The 19,955-nt window shown below is 40.2% G+C and overlaps 1 protein-coding gene across 14 annotated transcripts in view; it reads right to left on the reverse strand.

Moving 5' to 3' along the window:
• DLGAP1 (DLG associated protein 1) overlaps positions 1-19,955 on the reverse strand; it is a gene marked incomplete at its 5' end in the record, with an annotated part of 591,758 nt that overhangs the window by 126,681 nt on the left and 445,122 nt on the right. For all 14 annotated transcript variants that reach the window (XM_081149669.1, XM_081149663.1, XM_081149671.1 and 11 more), the window contains 2 exons: positions 1,897-2,137; positions 6,748-6,925. In XM_081149669.1, coding sequence (XP_081005795.1) covers positions 1,897-2,137; positions 6,748-6,925 — 419 coding nt within the window. The remainder of the gene's footprint in view (positions 1-1,896; positions 2,138-6,747; positions 6,926-19,955) is intronic.

Raw genomic sequence — 19,955 nt, forward strand, 5'->3', positions numbered from 1 at the left:
CACCCCTCATCTCCTTGGATAAGCTTGTCAGATTTGGCAAATACTATAAACACTGCAAATAATTTTGTAGTATAAGAATGTTCCATGCAATATTTGGAGCATACTTACACTACAAAAGTATTCACTGTCTGAATTAACTGGCAACCCAGATTTTATCTGGCAACCCTGTTGTTTGGACTCTGGGAACCTCCAGAGTATCTGGAACAGTCTTAGGAAGGTCAGGTGTTTGGGGTGAAGACCACGCGACAAGAACTGTCACAGAAAGTGTGGAAGTGTAGGTAACAAATAACAAAAACCTCTGAGGGGTGAGCAAAAAAAAGCCATCTTGACAGTTTATCCATAACACTGTTCCCTGAGGTGGAAGGAGTAAGCCAGTGGCCCTTTTCCTTCCCATGATTCTTCTGAGCAAGGACCTGCATTTTGTGTATTTAAGGGGTGGTTTCGGTGAGAAGAGCAGCAGGCAGGCAATGAGACTGCTGGAGTGAGGAACGGCCCAGACACTGGGAAAGGGTCATGTGTGGGGTGGGGGTGATGAAAACAGAAAACACCCTAAGACACAGTGATATGCTGCAGGCACAGGGCAGACCTTTAAACTGCACACTGCACAAATGTAAACACACACATAAATATGCCCATGATAATTACAAAATATTTTTCCATTTCATAAATCAACCTTGTTTAAATGATAAATCTCATGTGTGTTTGCTCTCACAGAATTTCTGAATGCACAGGAACATACATCCACTATCTCTGCTTGCAGGCGGCCAGCTGGGAGGAGTGGCTGAGCTCCCTCACTGCATAGGGGCACCTCTTTCCTTAATCCTGAGATCTTCGTTAGCATCCATCAAGAATGAACTCCTGTTGTTTAACCTCTATTTTTTTTTTCCAAATTCCTACTTCAACCTTGTATTTCTAGTTAGTAGAATTTTAACTCAGGTTTGAGGACTGATTAATTCCCAAGCCTGCAAAAGTTCTAGGCTGAATGATAATTACAGACATTTGATGTACCTAGAATAGAAATTGAATAATACAATATTCTGGCGTGGGCTTTTTTTTCTAATTTATTCATCATTATTTATCTTGACTTTGGGTTGATGATCTTGTAGAACTACTCTGTATTGGAGTTATGCTAAATTTAATCATAAAGTTAAGCCTTGTTAAGACGAAGGGGATTCTCTTCTTGGGCACAAATGTTATAAATATAAAACCCCCCACATATGTTGTACATAACTCATGGCTACTTTCCTGTGCAGGTTCCAGTGTCATGGAAACCAGTTAAGCTCTTCTGTGCCTCTCTGCCTAAAATCTACTGATAAAAATACAGCTTAACGGCATAAAGCTAAATTCAATTTAGAGGGAAAAGGTGGTGCTCTGTACAAACGACAGTCAGAAGGTTTTAAAATAATGAAATAAATCTGTCTCCTGTTACAACGAAAGGGAACTCATAAAATGTTCAATCAGTACTACCGGATCATTTGCCTCCTTTCGTATTTTCTCATAGTGATACCGCAGGCCTTTGGGGATAGTCATTTTGTGGATATCTTGGAATTAAAAAAGCATTCCAACTCGGTGATGCTCAACAATCGGGGCGTGTGTCACACCCCTAAAAGGCAGAGCCTGGGAATGGAGAGTGGAGTTGTTTGGGATGACTTTGCTGGCATCTAGGATGCTGTGTGGGGACCTTGTGCAGACCTGTCACCTATGCTGTCCCTTCTGGTCCTGTCGTTGCAATTTCCTCTGTCGAAAGCAGGGTTGGGGACAGAGAAAGCCGGGTGGGCGCGCACGCGGCCAGAGGGAGGCAGGGAGGTCAAGGCACTGCTCGGAGGGGCCCGGGTGGCCTGCGGTCCCTGGAGACGGCGGGCGGTACCGGCCGAGGCCGGCGCCCCGCGCACTCACCCGTGCTGCTCTGGATGGTCCTCACGGTGGTGGCGGCGCGCGGCGGCGAGGCGGAGCGCAGGGACACGCACTCGTCGTCCTGCGAGCAGCCCTTCTCGATGGCGCGCACGTAGCTGTGGCTCCGCATGCGGAAGCAGCCGGGCACCGGCAGGTCCAGCGCCTCCACCGCCTGCGACTCCAGCTCGCTGAACACCGACTCGCACACCGACTCGAACTGCCCGTTCACCTCCATCTCGCTGACCTGCGGGCGCAGGGGGCGGTCACGCGCGGCCCCCCCCGCCCCGAGCCGCCACCCCGCAGCCCCAAGGCAGCGCCGGACGCGGACGCCCACGCGGGGGTTTCTCGGGCGTTAGAGTTGGCGGGGCGGGCGCGAACCTAGGGGACAGCTGGATCAGTCCACGGACAGGGTTCGTGCATTTCAGGGGAACCGCTGTTTAGCACAAATATTTTAGAAACTATAGTAGTTATTGTGCCTTTGGAAGTGATGAGTTCGTCAAATAATTTGCGTGTCGACTGAAGTTTAATTTAGTGTAAAGTATAAAAACAGGCCCTATATTTTCTAGCAATTTTCTCACATTCTGCCCCCAAACAGACCGAACCTGATCTGTCAAAAACTGGAAGAGCACTATCAAGATTTTCAAACTATCTACGTGCTATCTAAAGGTCTCACTCTTCTTTTAAAAAAGCTGATATGGCCCACAGATTATTCACAAATGCACTTAAAAGATCTTCCAAATGAGGCCTTTTTTTTTTTTTTTTTCCTTTCGAGGAATCTGTTTTTATTTATTTATATGCCTCTGTATCTAACTTAAATTGGGTTTGAGCACCACCTAAAAAAATAAATACTAAATAAGCCAGACCAAGTGCTCCAACTTCTCACTTTGTGGAGATGTGGGAGCATTCTTCAAGGCACTCAGCAGCTCCTCCACATGCCCCACCCAACCCCAATCCACACCCTCCCCCCAAAAGTAAACCATATGAAGTTTTATTGCAATCGCTTCTTTGTATTCATCTATGGTTTTCACCCAACTGTGCATCCCTGGACTCTAGAGTTTAGTCAAACACATTTAAAAAATTTTAATATATCTTTTAATTCACTTTTAACATACAGGTCTTCCTTCACCCATTTTTAAAACTGTAATTCATACTATATTTCTAGGTACATGGTAAGCACTGCATAAATAGTGGATATTATTTTTTGAGATGGTATAGTGGAAAGAATGAGACAAATGATTCCAACTCTCTGAGACTGAGTTTCGTAAATTAAAAAATGATCTTTCTTATAGTTGATATGAAATTAATGAGATACTATGCAAAGCTTCTAGCCTGTATCTGGTAAACAATACATTGCAACATTGCAACTAAATGTGTCTAAACACTGTTTTCATTTCCATCATCGTTACTACTATTATTAACAATATTATTGCCACCAATACCCAATACTAGCAGGCATTAAAGAAGCTTAGCAATTGGGAGTCAGAGTACTTGGGTTTCTAGGCTCTGTCACTGACTAGCTGTATACCGTAGCCAGTTCACCTGGGTTTCCATTTCTTTGTAGACATACTATGAGGGGATGATCTAGATCAAAAGTCACAGCTGAACACTCACAGCTGGCATCACCACTGAGCACAATAATGTTTAATTTTTAAGTGATGTAGACACTGAGAATGTTGACAGACAAAATGTGCTGTGGGTTTCTAGTTTACCACTCCAGATGAAGATGTTTAAGATTTAGACTTAAAATAAATTCAGACATAAATTAAGCTAATTTGGAAATAACAGTTACTATGCCAAATATATTTTAAAAATGTGACTTTATAACATTCTTTCTTCTCAAGCCTTACTTTTAAAAGCCCTCATTTTTACTAGATGTCTATGTAGAAAAAATATAGAAAGGGAGTAACCATATAAAAAGATGTTCAATTATTCTTTAACATTCAAGTATAATTTATTTTTATGGGTATTTTATTTCTGTGAGGTATGAATGTCAGACACATACAATTTAGTTATTCTAGACTAATTTCTTAGCTTACAACATTTTACTTTGATCTTTCTAGGAGACTTTGATAAATAATACATGTATCAGGGCTTAAAAGGGTATAGGATATAATGCACTTAAATTCTATACTGTTAGAGTTGCTACTAATGATTTATAAGACAGAATATCTCCAACATCATAAAAGCCAACCACTTTTTGAAAAGCTAGAGTATATTTATGGTAGTATTGCTTTGAAGAAGAAATTGTTCTCCTTTGAATAATGGCAATATTGGTGCTGCAATTGAAAGTTGAAATTATCCTTAAAGATACTGAGTTACCTGAAAATTGAATATGGAACTAGAGAATGAGGTATCATCAGGAATCCATTTAGGATGGCTGATCTTTCTGTGCTCTACTTCAGGTGAAGTGCTTATGCCCCTGAATCGCAGAACTTGGCCTGCTGTAGCTCAAGGTCCAATGTGCTTCTTCAGTAATTTGTTGATATCTTATTAAGCTGTCACTAGGAAGTAATATTGTCTCAAAGAAGGTCATATCTGACTGCAAGCAGGCAGCTGCGTGGGCACAATGTCCTGATGGGGGAAGTGACATGTGCTCCTGCTTTAAATGTGTAAAATTATAAAAGCAGTGAATGTGTATAAACATTTTTTTCCAGTCAAAAAACTTTAAACCCACTGATGTATTCTGCTTACATGACTACTGGATTTATAGATGATTTTGCAATTCTAGAAGACTATGTGATCATGAGGCTGTCCAGAAAAAAGATAAGCCTAAAGAAGTTTTAAATGTTATATTGTTTACTGTGAAAAAGTAAAGACAAGGCAAGTCCAAATTTCACAAAATGAGGCAGGCACCAACTATTTCTTTGAGAGTTGGATTTGTGAGCATCACTGGACAGCTTTAGCTAGTAAAAACAGATATGCAAGCTCTTGGAGATTTCCTTAAAGTAAGGAAATGTACAGTGGGCAAATGTATGCCAGCTTTTCCTCACTCCCACCCTGCCCTGCTTTTGGAATCTCACTGAGGTCCCCACCTTTCTTTGTTCTTCAAGAATCGATGTAGACCAGGGAGTAGGGGCAAAGTGAGAGCTGTGGTTCTATTTTAGGGTCTTACTTTTACAGATCAGAAATGCTTCAGTGATGAGCCTATTTCATCTTTTTCCCCCCAAATGCACTATTTGTTTCATCCGTACCACCAGCACACTACACTATCACCTCACTATACCAGCATCACTGTTATCACCACCATAACCACCATCTCCACCACCACCACCATTACCACCATCATCTCCACATCACTACCATACCACCATCTCTACCACCATCACCACTATTACCACCACCACCACTACCGCCATCTTCACCACCATCATCAGCTACAGAATCACCAGTAGCGTTGATGATGAAGCAGTGTCTGTCTTCCAAACTATCTTCTCTGCCTCTAGCCTCTCATCATCTCCAATATTTCCTACATTTTTTGCCAGATTAATTATCCTACATCAAAACTCTGGTTACATCTCCTGACAGCTTAATAGCTGAAGTCTTAATTAATCTTTAAGCAATCCCATTACTAATGAATAAAGTCCAGTCCACTGGGCCTGGAATGCAAGATAATTTGTATAAAAATGTCTCTAGAATACAATTCAGAATACTGTAGATTTCTCATTACTGCCTCTACAAGTATTCTAAGTTCCAACCAAACCAGAGCATTTTCTATTCCTTGTACATGCTTTAGGCTAGCATTTTTCAAAGTTAAGAATCAAATACTACTTTATTTGTTAAAATGCACACTCCTAACCCCATGCCTAGACGCTCTCTCTCTCGAATCTGGGTACTTAATATCTTTCTCCTTAGCTTCAGGATCTTGTTGACAATTTCATGACCACAAAGTCTCATTTAACATCTGGTTACTTACATATCTTACAGGGCGTTTATAAGGATTAATATTTTAAAAATATAAAGCAGTTGGCACAGTGCCTGAACCAGTAAAGGTGGCTTTATTGTTCATTCTTGCCCTACCTGCCTCAGAGTGTTTTATGGTGTTCAAGTAAATAATCTTTGTGACAGCACTTCTAAGTTTTTTGTATGTTTTCCATTAGACTGTAAGCTTTTGGGGGACAGGGATTATGTCTTACTCAACACTGAATGACTTGTATAACCAGCCATGTGTTCTCCTGCTCAATAAATATTAGCTGAAATAATACTATGGTACTTATTTTGAAACTTGTGATAGAAACTTAAATGAAGTATTCTTAAACATCATTAAAAAAATACCCTTCTTTTTGTTCTTCCGGAAGAAGCTTCTGAGGCACCTTCTGCTTTTCTGGTGGCCCCTGAAAGCTGCAAGGTCAGGTCTTCCAAGAGTCCCAGGTTCTTTCCACCCTTAAGCTTAGGCAGTACACCCGTCTCCCACACCCTCTGGGACCCTGGATGGGAGAGACTAGGCACATTTCTTGTGCCTAGGTCCCTGTTTTGATGACCTGCTTAAAACTTGTACTTTCACGATTAGACACTGCCTTGGTTTTGCCAGTGATGTCTTCACTGTCCTTCTATCCTTCAAGCATCTTACAACCGAAGGCTCATCCATTAGCTTCTTGCTGGCAAATCTGCTGGTGCTGAGTGTCTGCTCATGAATTTCCAGGACTCCCCTGATGTGCTTTATTTATCTGCAGAGGATCCCTCGCCTGCTGGTAGACTGGTGATACCAGATGCTTGTGGGTGCCAAAGGCAAGGAGCATTTAGACCAGACCTGCCTGATCCAGCGGTCTCCTGGGGGAGTTCCTGCCTCCCCACGTTATGCACCCTCAGTGACCGCCAACCCTTGTGCAGTTCACGGCTTGTGACCAAGGTGCTTACCTGGCTGATGGTGCTCATGGCTCGCATGTAGCTCTCATTCCTGGAGCGGAACTTTGGTGACGTGAGCAGGCCTGCAGGGTCAAGGCTGTCTAGGCTTCGGTTGATGGAGACTTCACTGACTGCCCTCAGGTAACTGTGACTCCGGATCTGGAGTTTGGGGGAGTGTTCATTGGAAATCCTGGAAGAGAACAATAAAAGGGGTGCATTTAGTCACATTCTAAAATGTAGGCAGTAATAAGATGCGGCAGCACTATTATTAATGTGGCACCTTAAATGCTGGGGCAAATAATATAAACACCCTCCTACGATTGCTAAACTCCTGCATGGTGTCTCAGAAAGAAAACTTCTTATAGGAAATCATCACAGGCTGGTGACATTAGAGAGCAATTAAATTCTCTCAAACCATGAAATGATTTTGCCATTCGCCTCTGCCTAGGCGTCCCAGGGAGGCAAATGGTAGCTGTGACCACCCTGCCCCAGAATTCTGTCCTGTGTACTTTGTAAGCTTTTCCATTGTGCCCCTTTCTTTTCAGTGCTTTCACAAAATAGAAATTTTAATTTAAAAGTTCCATGCAAAATGGCAAAACATTATGAAATAACTAGGCATTACAAAAGAGAAATGCACCAGAATTTTATGAAGAAAACTATACAACTTCATGGCAGGCAATACACAAGGCCTAAATAACTATAAAGGAAAACAAGTTTCCTGGATGGAAATACTAAACATTGTAATAAAATTAAAATTTCCTTAAGTTAATCTATAAATTTAATGCAACTGCAGTAAAAATTCCCACAGAATTTTATATTGGAATGTAACAAACTCCAAAAGTCTATAATGAGGTTTGTAGCAGCATTATTCATAAAAGCTAAAATGTGGAAACAGCCCAAATGTCTATCACCCGATGCATAGATAAGTGAAATGTGGTATATCCATGCAGTGGAATATTATCTGGCCATAAAAAGGAATGAAGTACTGATACATGTTACAGCATGGATGATCTTTGAAAACATCATGCTAAGTGAAAGAAGCCAGTCATAAAAGACCGTAGGTTATGATTCCACTTATGTCAAATGTCCAGAACAGGAAAATCTATAAAGACAGGTAGGAGATTAGTGGTTGCCTAGATAGAGCTGGGGCAGGCAGTAAAGGGGAAAGAAGATGGCAGGATTGAGGGGTGATATCTGAAAGGTATGTCGCTTTTCTTTGGGGTGATAAAAAGGCTCTAATATTAATTAGTGATGACTGTACAACTTTGTGAATAGGCTAAGAGCCATTGAACTGAACATTTAAAATGAATTAATTGTATGGTATGTTCCTTATATCTCAATAATGCTGTTATAAAAATTATACGAGGCCTCAAAATAATCATATTTCTTTATAAAGATTTAGAGAGTAGACTTTAGTGGGCAAATGAGAGAAGGAAAAGCATTCAGGGTGGACGCAGTATTGCAGTAATTTCAGCAAATGATAGGACTGAGTTAAATATCACTGGAACTTGAATAGATATATTTGAGATTCCACATGAAAATTAAATATAAAAGATGAGTAAGAGAAGGACTCTAAGAACAGCCAGAAAATAATAATGAATAAAAAAGGAGAGAAATGCAGATCTCAAATATACTTTATAGCTACAATGATGAAAGTAGTGTGATGTCAGTGAGCAAACAAACAAATCAATGGAGTAAAATAAAGACTCCAGAAATAGAACTGGATATGTGTTTGAATTTAATATATTGCAAATATGACAGTTCAAATAAGTGAGGAAGTGATCAATTATTTAATAATGATGTTAGATGAGGTGCACCCATTTGGGGGAAAATAGATTCCTATTTTTCACATAGATTAAAAATAATATTTACAAATGTAAAGATGTCCACTATGATACAGACAAATATATTTTATAATCTTAATTTGTATACCTAAAAATTAAAGATTAAAAATAATATTTACAAATGTAAAGATGTCCACTATGATACAGACAAATATATTTTATAATCTTAATTTGTATACCTAAAAATTAAAGACTAGAATTTTATGAAAAAAGTCCACATGTATAAAATCTTATGGAAGGCAATAAAAAAGACCTAATGAAATGCAAAGGAAAATGGTGGCAAAAGATTTTAGAAGCATGGTGTTGAATCTAAACGCCATTAAAGAAATGTTTGACAAGTAGAATTACATAAAAATTTAAAACTTTCATTCAACAAAAGACACTGTAAACAAAGTTAAGAAAAATAGTGACTGAGCAAGGAACATATCTGCAACACTACCCAACATAACAAAAAGGGTTCACATCTATAATATGAAAAGCAGACTTAAAAATGAATAAAAAATAATGCAATCAATTCAAATAAAATGGGGAAAGGCTGTAAAGTGGTAATCACAGGAAAACAGATACATAAATTCTTGGGAAAATAAATTTATATGCCACCACTTATATGAAAAGATGTTCAGTTCCACTAGTAATTAGGGAAATGCTGGTAAAAAATAAGATACTATTTGCACATCAGATCCATGCACGTCCATGTCCACTTCCTCAGAAGGTAAAAACATTCTTCACATTCCAAACATCCTCTCAGTAATGTATAATACTGCATCCAGTTTTTAAAACCATATAGAAAATTTATTTTATTTCACTGATCAGGAAGCTGGAGGTAGAGTACTCCACATGAATTCAGTGGTTCCAGACCTCTCCATCTCTCAGCTTTGCCATCTTGTGTTCTGATCTTGTTTTGGGGGCTCCCCCTTCCTCACAAGGTGGCTGCTGCAGGTCTGGGTCTTGTGCATGTACATACACCCCATTGTAAGCGCAATCACAGTGTGGCCCAGAGACACACCCTGGCACAGGCTCTGTGCAGATGTTCTGGCCAACAGCCAGATGAGGTCCCAGCCAACAACCAGTCCCAAAAGCTAGAATGTGAGTGAGGATGCCTCCAGATGATTCCAGCTGCCCCAGCCATTGATTTTTCTCAACTGATGCCCCAGACAAAATGGCTCAGAGACAAGCCATCCTCATGTTGCCCTGTTTGAGTTACTGGCCCATAGAATCCAAGAGCATAATATTGTTTTATGTCACTAAGTTTTGGAATGGTTGCCTCCATTCTTGATGCTTGTATGGAATTACTTAAATATATAGTCAATAATACTAAACCTGGAGAATTTGGTTAGCAGCCACCTTTTGTAATTGTACTGAGTGACGGACCAGATTAAAACAGATCTAGAATTTAACATAAAAAACAAACCTCCTATGTATTTTACTATTATAAAAGAGAAACTGATTGTTCTAGAAATGTTCCCTCTGGAGCTTTCAAGTAGCTGCCAAACACAAAAATACCTCTGCCAGGTTAGGCAAATATTTTCCATGTGTTATGTACTATTACGGGGATTCACATTGGGTCATTATAAATGCACGTGCCCAAAATCCCAACCAAACAGACAAATAAACTGAAGAATTCATTTTCCCTTTACAGTCTCTTCTAGGAAAAGTAAGCCTTAGCCAGACACATTATAACCTAAAGTTCACTTCCTTTTAGAACCTGAGAGGTAGGTGATAAATGTGTTTCTTTGGCTATTTTGCAATCTGACCCAGAGTAACGATATTGCCAACATAAATGATGAGCTGTTCTAAACGGTTATCAGCGCAGCAATGGGGTGGTTATTTAATAAATAGTGTATATTCAAAAGAAGAAGTGAGTGTCCACTGTTTTGAAAAATGAATGTCTGCTGGCTGAGATGGGGAAATGAAGTTCATTGCAACAATCATTCACCCTGGTCACTTGTTATGAAATAAGGCATAATTCCTAGATCCAAAGTGAAAAATTATTCAGAAAGGATTGAGTCATTCCTGATAAAACAACACATACTTTAATAATACACTAAATATAAGGAAGTGAACTCTTTCAACTTGTCCATTTAGAGAGCAGAGCCCACAGCTGTCAACATATAGGTACAGTATGTACATGTACTCCTGATGCGGAAACACTCATTAAAAAATACCCCAACTGGTGCACTGGTTACTTTATGCTCACCTCAGAAGAAAGCTGATGTGCTAAGAGAAAAGGGAGTGTGCATATTCAGAAATACTAGCTCTTACGTTAGATTATTTGTTTGACGTTGGTCTATTCAAATGGTATTCATCTTTTCTCACTTTTCTCCCTAAATAACTTATGCTAAGTTCACCTCTTGCAGTTGATCAGAACTAAACTGAGATTTTGGCCTGGTTGAGTCCCATTCCTTATCATGTCCTTTAATTATATCCAAAGATGAGATGCCCTTAGGTGGCTGTGAGGCAGCGATACAAACAAGCTTGGCCCAGTCTATCAGTAAGGCTGCCATTGCAAAGAAGAGAAAATGCGGTGATACTCAGGCCATGACACTTTAAACCAAGGTCCTAAAAGAGAAAATGACTAACTTGATTACTAAAAATGTAACTTCATAAGATAAGTAAGCTCTGGGGAGCTAATATACAGCATGGTGATAACAGTTAATAATGATGTGTTGTGTCCTTGAAATCAGGGCCTATTGAAGTGTGTTGTAATTGTCTTCTGGTCAGGGTCCCCCCTAAAGCTTTGGGTTTCTAAGGGCAGTGATGACATCTGGGGTCATGGGAATATATGAAATCCATCACTGTATTCCCAAAGCTCAGCAAAATGGCTGGCATATATTAGGCCTCCTTAAATGTTTGTTGAGTAAATGTGAGAGGGGAGGAGTGGTGGGGTTTGAAGGTCCCTAAGACATTATGACAGGAGCCTCAGTAAGACCTTGGTGAGGATCTGAAGAGAATCAGGGCACCATGGAAGGGAGAAGACCTGAGGGGTGGTGTAGGGCAGACTCAGAACTGGCTGATGGGGTCATGAAGAATGACTGGCTGTCTTCCATTCCTGGGTGATGATGCCTTTGACCATGATATTTATACTATGTCAGGCCCAGGAGAATTTGTTTCTCTCTTTGGGAGCAGTAAGAAAATAACCTTTCTTAATATTTAAATGTGCCCAGCAGAGTTTTATTGCTGGCTGGCTGAGGATACAGTACTTAGCATGTAAAGAATTATTTCCAAAGAACCCCATGAAAGAGACTTTTGGGCTATCGCTGGCTTTAATCATCTAAGGAGGTCAGTGTGAGTTCACGATAATACGTACTTAGGCAAAGCACTACCTAGAACTGAACTGAACAGAGTAGTGGGGCTCCTTCCCTCTCTTCTACTCCTTGGTTACCAGTTTTACAAAAACAATTCTTATGAATTACCTCAAAATGATTCCTGCAATTATCTTTGCTTTAGTTTGCTTAGGACCAAACTGGTCACCAAATGAATTAAAATAATTCATCTGTAATATTTTAAACAAAAATAAAATTAAAAAAAAAATAATTTAGAGAGAGCAATATGATTTGCTGTGGGAGGTGGCTGCCTTTAACATAAATAGTTTCATGGTGGGTCACTTGCTCTGCTGACCTTGGCTCTGCACCTGATGAACCTGGCTCCACTGAGTCTCAGTTGGCTCCACGGCACTGGGCAAACCACACGTTCCTTCTCCTTAAAACAGAGATGACAATACCCACCTTATAGAGTTGTGAAAATTTACTCCACAATAAGCACCCCCTCCTCTCTCTTATTGGGGCAAAATACACATTATATAAAATCCAACATTCCAACCATTTTTAAGTGTAGAGTTTAGTGGCTTTAAGTACATCCACGTTTTTTTAAAACAAGATTTTTAAATTGATTTTTAGAGAGAGAGCAAGGGAGAGGGAGAGAGAGAGAACCATCGATGTGAGAGGGAAACATTGATGGGCTGCCTCTTGCACGCCCCCTACTGGGGATCAAGTCCGCAACTTGGGCATGTGCCCTGACTGGGAAATGAACTACCAACCTTTCAGTATATGGGTCGATGTCCAACTGACTGAGCCAAACCAGCCAGGGCCCATTCACATTTTTGTGTAACCATCACCATCATCCATCCACAGAACTTTTTCATCATCTCAAACTGAAACTCTGCTGTACCCATTACACACTAACTCTCCATTTCCTCCTTCTCCCAGCTCCTGGCAACCATCATTCTACTTTCCATCTGTTTGAATCTGAAAACTCCAAGTACCTCACATAAGTGGAATCACACAGCCTTATTTCACTGAGCATAATGTCTTCAAGGTTCATCCATGTTGCAGAATTGTCAGAATTTCCATCCTTTAAGGCTAAAAAATACTTCATTGTATGCATATACCACATTTTGTTTATCCATTAATCTGTAATGGACACTTGGATTGTTTTTATCTTTTGGCTATTGTGAATGCTTCTGCTATAAACATGAGTGTATAAATATCTGTTGAATTGAATCCCTGCTTTCAATTCTTTTGAGTATATAACTAGAATTAGGAATTTCTCTCTAACAGAAGTACTTAACATTTTCTATTTTATTTCTTAGCAATTAAGTTACTAACAAATTTGGGGACCAATATAATAAAAAAAAAACCTGTCACTTTTTTTACCCTGAAAAAAACACTCCATACAGTTGACCCTTGAACAACATGGAGGTTAGCAGCGCCGACTCCCATGCAGTTCAAAATCTGAGTATATCTTTTTAAAAAAAATGTTTTTATTGATTTCAGAGAGAGGAAGGGAGAGGGAGAGAGAGATAGGAACATCAATGATGAGAGAATCATTGATCGGCAGCCCCCTGCACGCCCCCCAGAGGGTCGAGCCAGCAATCCAGGCATGTGCCCTGACCAGGGATCGAACTGTGATCTCCTGGATCCTAGGTCGATGTTCAACCCTGAGCCATGCCAGCTGGGCCTGAGTATATCTTTTGATTGACCCAAAACTTAACTTCAGTCAGCCCTTCTCATCTGATCAGTAGCTAGGAATCCAAGGCTGGGAATCTGCGGTTGGGAATGCGAAAATATTTTTGCTTTGTGGCTGGTTGAATCTGCAGATGGGAAACCTGAGGACACCAAGAGCTGGCTGTATTTATTGAAAAAAATCTGGGTATAAGTGAACCTGTGCTATTCAAACCCATGTTGTTCAAGGGTCAACTGTATATAATGATGGCAAGTTTTAGGGACACTAAATAATATAGTGGAATTTCAGGGACTGTTATTGTTATGGCTGGAAATAGAAAAATGATACTTCTATTATTTGGTGGAAAGCACAGTAATAAATCCAAGTATAATTTTACTGCTCTAGTAATTGCAAACAGTAATGTAATTAAAACTCAATACAGTACTGTTGAGAATAAATTGCATTGCTAGGATTAAGACATCCAGGAAAATAATTCCATAAACAGAGATTGCAGAGACTGATGACAATAGTGTCAGTTTATGAACCAGTGAGAAAAGACATAATGTCATCACTGAGAAAGATGTGATGACAATTCAACTGTACTAGTTAGTAAGGAGCCTGCAATGGTAATTCTTAGGAGGGGTGGGAAATAGCGACCTACATGCTGCTTTGAGTTGAACACAGAGCATTTCTTTCCATTTAAAAAGTGTCAGGGCAGAGCAGATGTACTCACACAGGTGTAAGTTGACATTGACAAAGTGGAGCAGTTAAAGCCTGTGTAAAAGTATTTTGATAAATTTTTCACAACGTGCTTCATATTCTGGCTTCATTTAAGGAAGAAAAAAGCAACCAAAGGCAGACTCAAATAATCCTTTTAATGTCACTTCTCTTCTAATCCTCACTGTCAAATGCTCTATCCTCACAACTAGCATGGCGAAAGGTCACAAAAAGACACCTGTGCCATGCAGTATTCAACCGTTGTGAACACAGCTATCATGTCCCAGGTAAATGTTCTCTTCTCCAGGTGACATGCTCCTTTATCTAGTCCATTTATGTCAAGATTCCCAGGCTCTCCATTACCTTGATGACTCCTCTCTAAAGTCAGTACAGTTTGTTATTTTCTCTTTGACAACAGAGCACTGAGAGCCAAACTCAGATTTTCAAATGTGGACTGTCAAGTGCAGAATACAGAATGGCCACAACCGTCTGTTCCACTGAAAACCCTTCTAGATGCGGCCTGAGAAAGCTCTGGACTGTTTGCTCTACAATCACGCTGTTAGCTCTGGTAAGACACCTTTGGACAACTTTTAGATCTTCTTCATATCAAATGATGGTAAGCCATGACAATTTTGGGCCCTTTTGTTTTTGTCAGATGAAAACCAAAGGCGAACCCTGTCATCCCGAGGCGATGTCTATCAGCTGTTCTCCCCAGTTACATGTCACCAGCAAATGTGACAATAGAAGCTAAAGTAACAAAACCCCAAATTGATAGTACAAGGTCCTAAGCATTCAAACACTTTATCTGCAATGGCTTATTTAGTTATCACACCAATATTACGGTTTCTTATAACAATTACGTAGCATTATTATCCCTATTTTACAAATAAGGAAACTGGGGCTGACAAGTTTGTGAACTCAGAATTGAAAGCGAGGTCTATCTAACTTTATAGTCTTAACTACCTTGTGCCCTCCTCGTAAGCTGGCCATCGATTTTCTCCAAATCACTTGTAAAATTATGGACAAGGACTGGGTAAATCTTCTGAATGGGCTCAGTGTCTTAATAACACAGTTTTGCTGTAAAAGCTGTTTCACATATGCCCCTATTACCCAACCCACGTTTCTCTGATTTTTATTTTTTTCCTGCAAGCCAAGTGTGATCCACTGTTTTATTTATTTATTTATTTATTTATTTATTTATTTATTTATTTATTTTTATTCTTCAAAATATTATAGATGTCCCCTCTTTTCCCCATTGACCCCTTCCACCCTGCACCCACTCCCCTCCCCAGGCCTTCACCACACCACTGCCTGTGTCCATGGGTTATGCATCCATTGTTTTAAATTTATCCTAAATGCTATTACATTCCTCTCACATGTCTCAACCATTTCGAAGAGGAAAATATAGGTACTTCTATATATGCCTTGTTAGTACATCTATATTGGCCCCCTATTTTCTAAATGATCATAAACCACCTCTTCAAAACTTCATTCTGAAATTTTTCATAGGATTCACATTAGATGAACCATTTGCAATTTTTAGAATCCTCTCTTTGGAAAACAAAGATAATATTTACTTTTTTCTTTGTATTTTTTTCACAGTTCTTAAAATGTTACCAACAGTGATTCTACAATCATACCTGAGTTTCTTCTGATGCAAACTAAATTTTTATGACTTGATGTGCTTTTTTTCTTATTTGTGGCAGTTACCAGTTTTGTTTTTTAAAAAAATATATCTTTATTGATTTCAGAAGGAGGAAGGCAGAGGGAGGGAGAGAGAGAAACACACGTACACACACACACACAAAATCTCCATACTTTGGCCCAATCTCACATGAGACAGAACACATTTAGACAATAAATGCTTTACTCCAGTCAAACATCATAGAAAAAACTGTGGTACCACCTACACTCATGCCAGCAAAGGCCATGTGGGGAGCTTAGACTTCCAGTCTCAAGAGGTGAGCCAACAGTCCCACCAAGGTGGTATCAGAGAGTAGGGAGCTGGGACTTTCCTCCCCAGGAAGATTCCCCTGCCCCTATGGAGTTAGTGAGGGCCACACGGGGAGCCTGGACTAGTGCTCCAACCCAGCAGTAAGAAGGCATCCCTACCCCTCCTTGCAGGGGTGGTTTCAGAAGAGGCCTAGTGGGGAGCCAGGTCTTTCATCATTAATCAGTAGTAACAAGGCCTCCCCCAAAGTGGTGTCAGTGAAGAGCATGTGGGGAGTCAGAGCTCTCACCCCCACCAACAGTAATGAGAAACCCCCACTTCAGGTATCAACAGAGTTTGAGTGGAGACTTAGACTTGTACATCTGCTGGAGTGAAGTGCCAGCTAGAACAGAAGGTTTAAACGACATCTATAGTCTCATAACATAATACAAAAATGTCCACGCTTCAATTGTCATACTAAGAACGAGGAAGGTTTAAAATTAGTTTCAACACTGAGATGGCAGAGTTGTTAGAATTATCTGAAAAAACTTTAAAGCAGTCATGATAACAATCCTTCAAAGAGTAATTATGAACATACTTGAAACTAGTAAAAAAATAAAGTCTCAGCAAATAAATAGTCTTAGCAAAGAAACAGAAATATAAAGAAGAGCCAAATAGAAATTTGGGAACTAAAATATGTAACAAAAATACAAAGCTTAGAGGATAGGCTTAGCGGCAACTCTATGTATTCGTGGTGATGGAAAATTTTGCATCTTGTAATCAAGATTACAAGTATCCTGCTTGTGTACTGTACTATACAAGTCTGTAAGATGTTATCACCGAGAGGAGACAGGGTAAAAGCTATATGGAATCTCTCTGTATTATTTTTTACAACTACATGGGAATCTACAATTATATCAAAATAAAAATTTAATAAAAACTAATAAGTCCACTCAGATAATGAATGGGTTAGAATGTACAGATGCTCCTTGATTTACTATGGGCTTACATCCCAACGAGCTTATTGTAAAAAACACTGGCAACACGGTACACTGTGCGGGGGGTGGGGGGGTGGGGGACGTCCGCCCACAGGCAGTTGGGCTTGTAAAATCATTTGGCCTGGCCCTGCCGAGGCAATGGCAGGCGGGACTCGAAGTTCAATAAATCTAGGAACTTTTTTCATAGCTAATTTTTAAGTTGATAATTTTGTACGGCCCGCGAATGACGTTATAAATATCCAAATGGCCCTTGCTTGGGATTGACTGTGGGCCTGGCTATGCGCTGTGGCTTAGTGCCACTGCCCAGCATCTTGAGAGCACCGTGCCACATATCGCTAGCCAGGAAAAGAGAAAAATTCAAAATTCAAAGTAGGATTTCTACTGAATGGATAAGGCTTTGCACCATTGTAGAACAGAAAAATTGTGCCAGCTACCATCAGAAGAAAAAACTAATAACACAGTCCCTGACCTGCTCCAAAACTGGATGTTAGGACTGAGTTCGTGCCTGAGAAGCAGCAGAACCAAGTTAATCTCCAAAAGTTTAAGCTTCTGCTATGATGAATCAGGGTCTCTGTGAGTGTGCACACTCTAAGGATGTACTCACGACTGTGGGTTTGAGCACCTATGGAGGCACCGCTGCGCCCGAGTCTCCCGTACACTCCACTTCCCTGCCCGAAGGACGGGTCCGCGCTGCTCCCAGTGCAGAGGAAGGGAGGCACCAGCCAAGAGAGGCGGTGGGACTTCCCTTTGGTTCTTCTCTGACTTGCAGCATTCTTGCTGTTGTCTGATTCTCTGGGAAATGCAGGGAGTTCCTAATGACCAGACTGCCTTCCTGAATGTCGCCTGCTGCCTTTCTAACACATCACTGGCTACCACAATTCCTTATAGCCACCCTCATGCCTTAACTGAGGCATGAATAGACCAGAGGTGACCACAGAAAAAGGCATTTAAAATACAATTTTAATGTGCCACGAGACACACATGAATGCACATTCATTGGCTATGTTTTACATCAGCTTTAGCTGCAGAAACGCAACAGTTCTGAAACTTATATTTAGAGAAAATAACTACTCACTCATCCAAACGAAAAGGAAAAAAGGTTTTCCAGGAAATGTGAAGAAGCATTAACTTCACAAATTCTGGATGGAAAGTATAATTGCCCACAATATAAGGCAGAAATATTATTTTAAACCATTTTCGAGCAGAATGGAAACATGCTTCACCAATGCATTATCATCAGAATGAAACAGCATTCAAATGGCCACATGTTCTCTGACTAAATCAATTAGGTACAAAGACAGTAATAATTAGGACTGTTGGCAGTCAAAAGCTTTTGCAGAATCGTGCTCAGATATTGAAAAGATGGCTTCTACCCACTTTATTACCTTTGCATTGTGATAAATTATAGTAATTTTTTATGCCTTGAGTGAGAAAAAATGGAAAGATAATATTCACTCCAGTGAGGATGGTTTAACTTATCCATAGAGAAGCACTGAGCAATCATTTACTAACACATTAAAAAGGATACAAGCTTTCTGGTCAAAATGTACTCTATTATGGTAGCAATATAATACATTATACATATTCTGCTGTGGAAAATCCCAAGATTCTGATAAGGAATGTGTATGAAACTCCAGCTAGGGAACCAGGGAATTAGGCAAAATAAATAAACAAAGCCATCCTTTCATACGCTGCTGTCTGGAGTGCTAAAACTCTTCTCTTTTCCTTCCCTCATCTAAACCCTGAGGGCCTTTCCTCTTCTCTGAGTCTTTATTAACTGGCTTTTGCCTCTGCTCTAATGAAAAGGGCACTTATGCCCTGTCCTGCTCTTTCCTGTGCTCAGTGGTTTAAGTGAAGCCAAGAGTGCCTCTGTATTTCCAAGGATAAAGGTCCAGACCACAAGGAGCCAGTCCCTGGGAGCACCTGCAGGGGGCGGTCAATTCCGAGGAATGAACAGAAGGCTCCGGCCATACTGGATGGTCCATATCTCCTGTAGGTTGTATGATGAAAATCTCCAAGAAAAGTGCCTTCTAGGAAATTCAGGGGTTATTTGCTCAAATCAAGTTGTTCAAGGTTCGCCGTTGGTGACTCAAAGAATCAAAGGGAGTCCGGGGCCTGAATAGATGTGGTCATCTTTTCTAAGGCTCTCATTTTACAGATGAGGGAGTAACTGAGGCTCAGAGGAGCTCTGCGGTCTAACTAGCTAGTTAGAAGCACAGTTGATGCTAGAACTGAGGTCTCCTAATAGCCTGCCCTCTTGGCCCCTCACCTCATCTTTAGAAAACTCCAGGTAGCTCCTGGCTGCTTTTATTTACAAGATAAATATCTAACGTGAAAAGAACATTCCCCCCTTTTGAGTTAGCATTTCCAGAGTGTAAACTGAAAGTGGTGAATGAAGCTCATTAGGGGAAAACAAGCACAGACTTGAAATAAGATAGAATTGTGAATATATTGCAATAGCTTACTATTTTACAGCAACCATAGGCTCTCATGGTAAAACCAGTTAATAAATTAGTGGTGTTCCCCCCCCCCCCCCAGCTGTGTCTGCCTATTGTCTTTAAATATATTTAGAAATGGGGACTTTTTTTTTCTGGTGAATTTACACATTCACTTTTCTGATGAACACTTTGGGAATTTTATTATTATTTTCAACCCTTCCTCTATTTCTCAGTCCCACTCACAACAATTAATTTAGGCTTTCAGGATATTTTTAGAAGCCAACCACTCGAAATTTGGTCCTGGGACTAGCAGCATCACCTGGGAATCACAGGCCCCATTTCAGGCCTGCTG

This window comes from Miniopterus schreibersii, assembly GCF_964146895.1.
Source record: "Miniopterus schreibersii genome assembly, chromosome: 10".
Classification (NCBI taxonomy): Eukaryota; Metazoa; Chordata; class Mammalia; order Chiroptera; family Miniopteridae; genus Miniopterus; species Miniopterus schreibersii.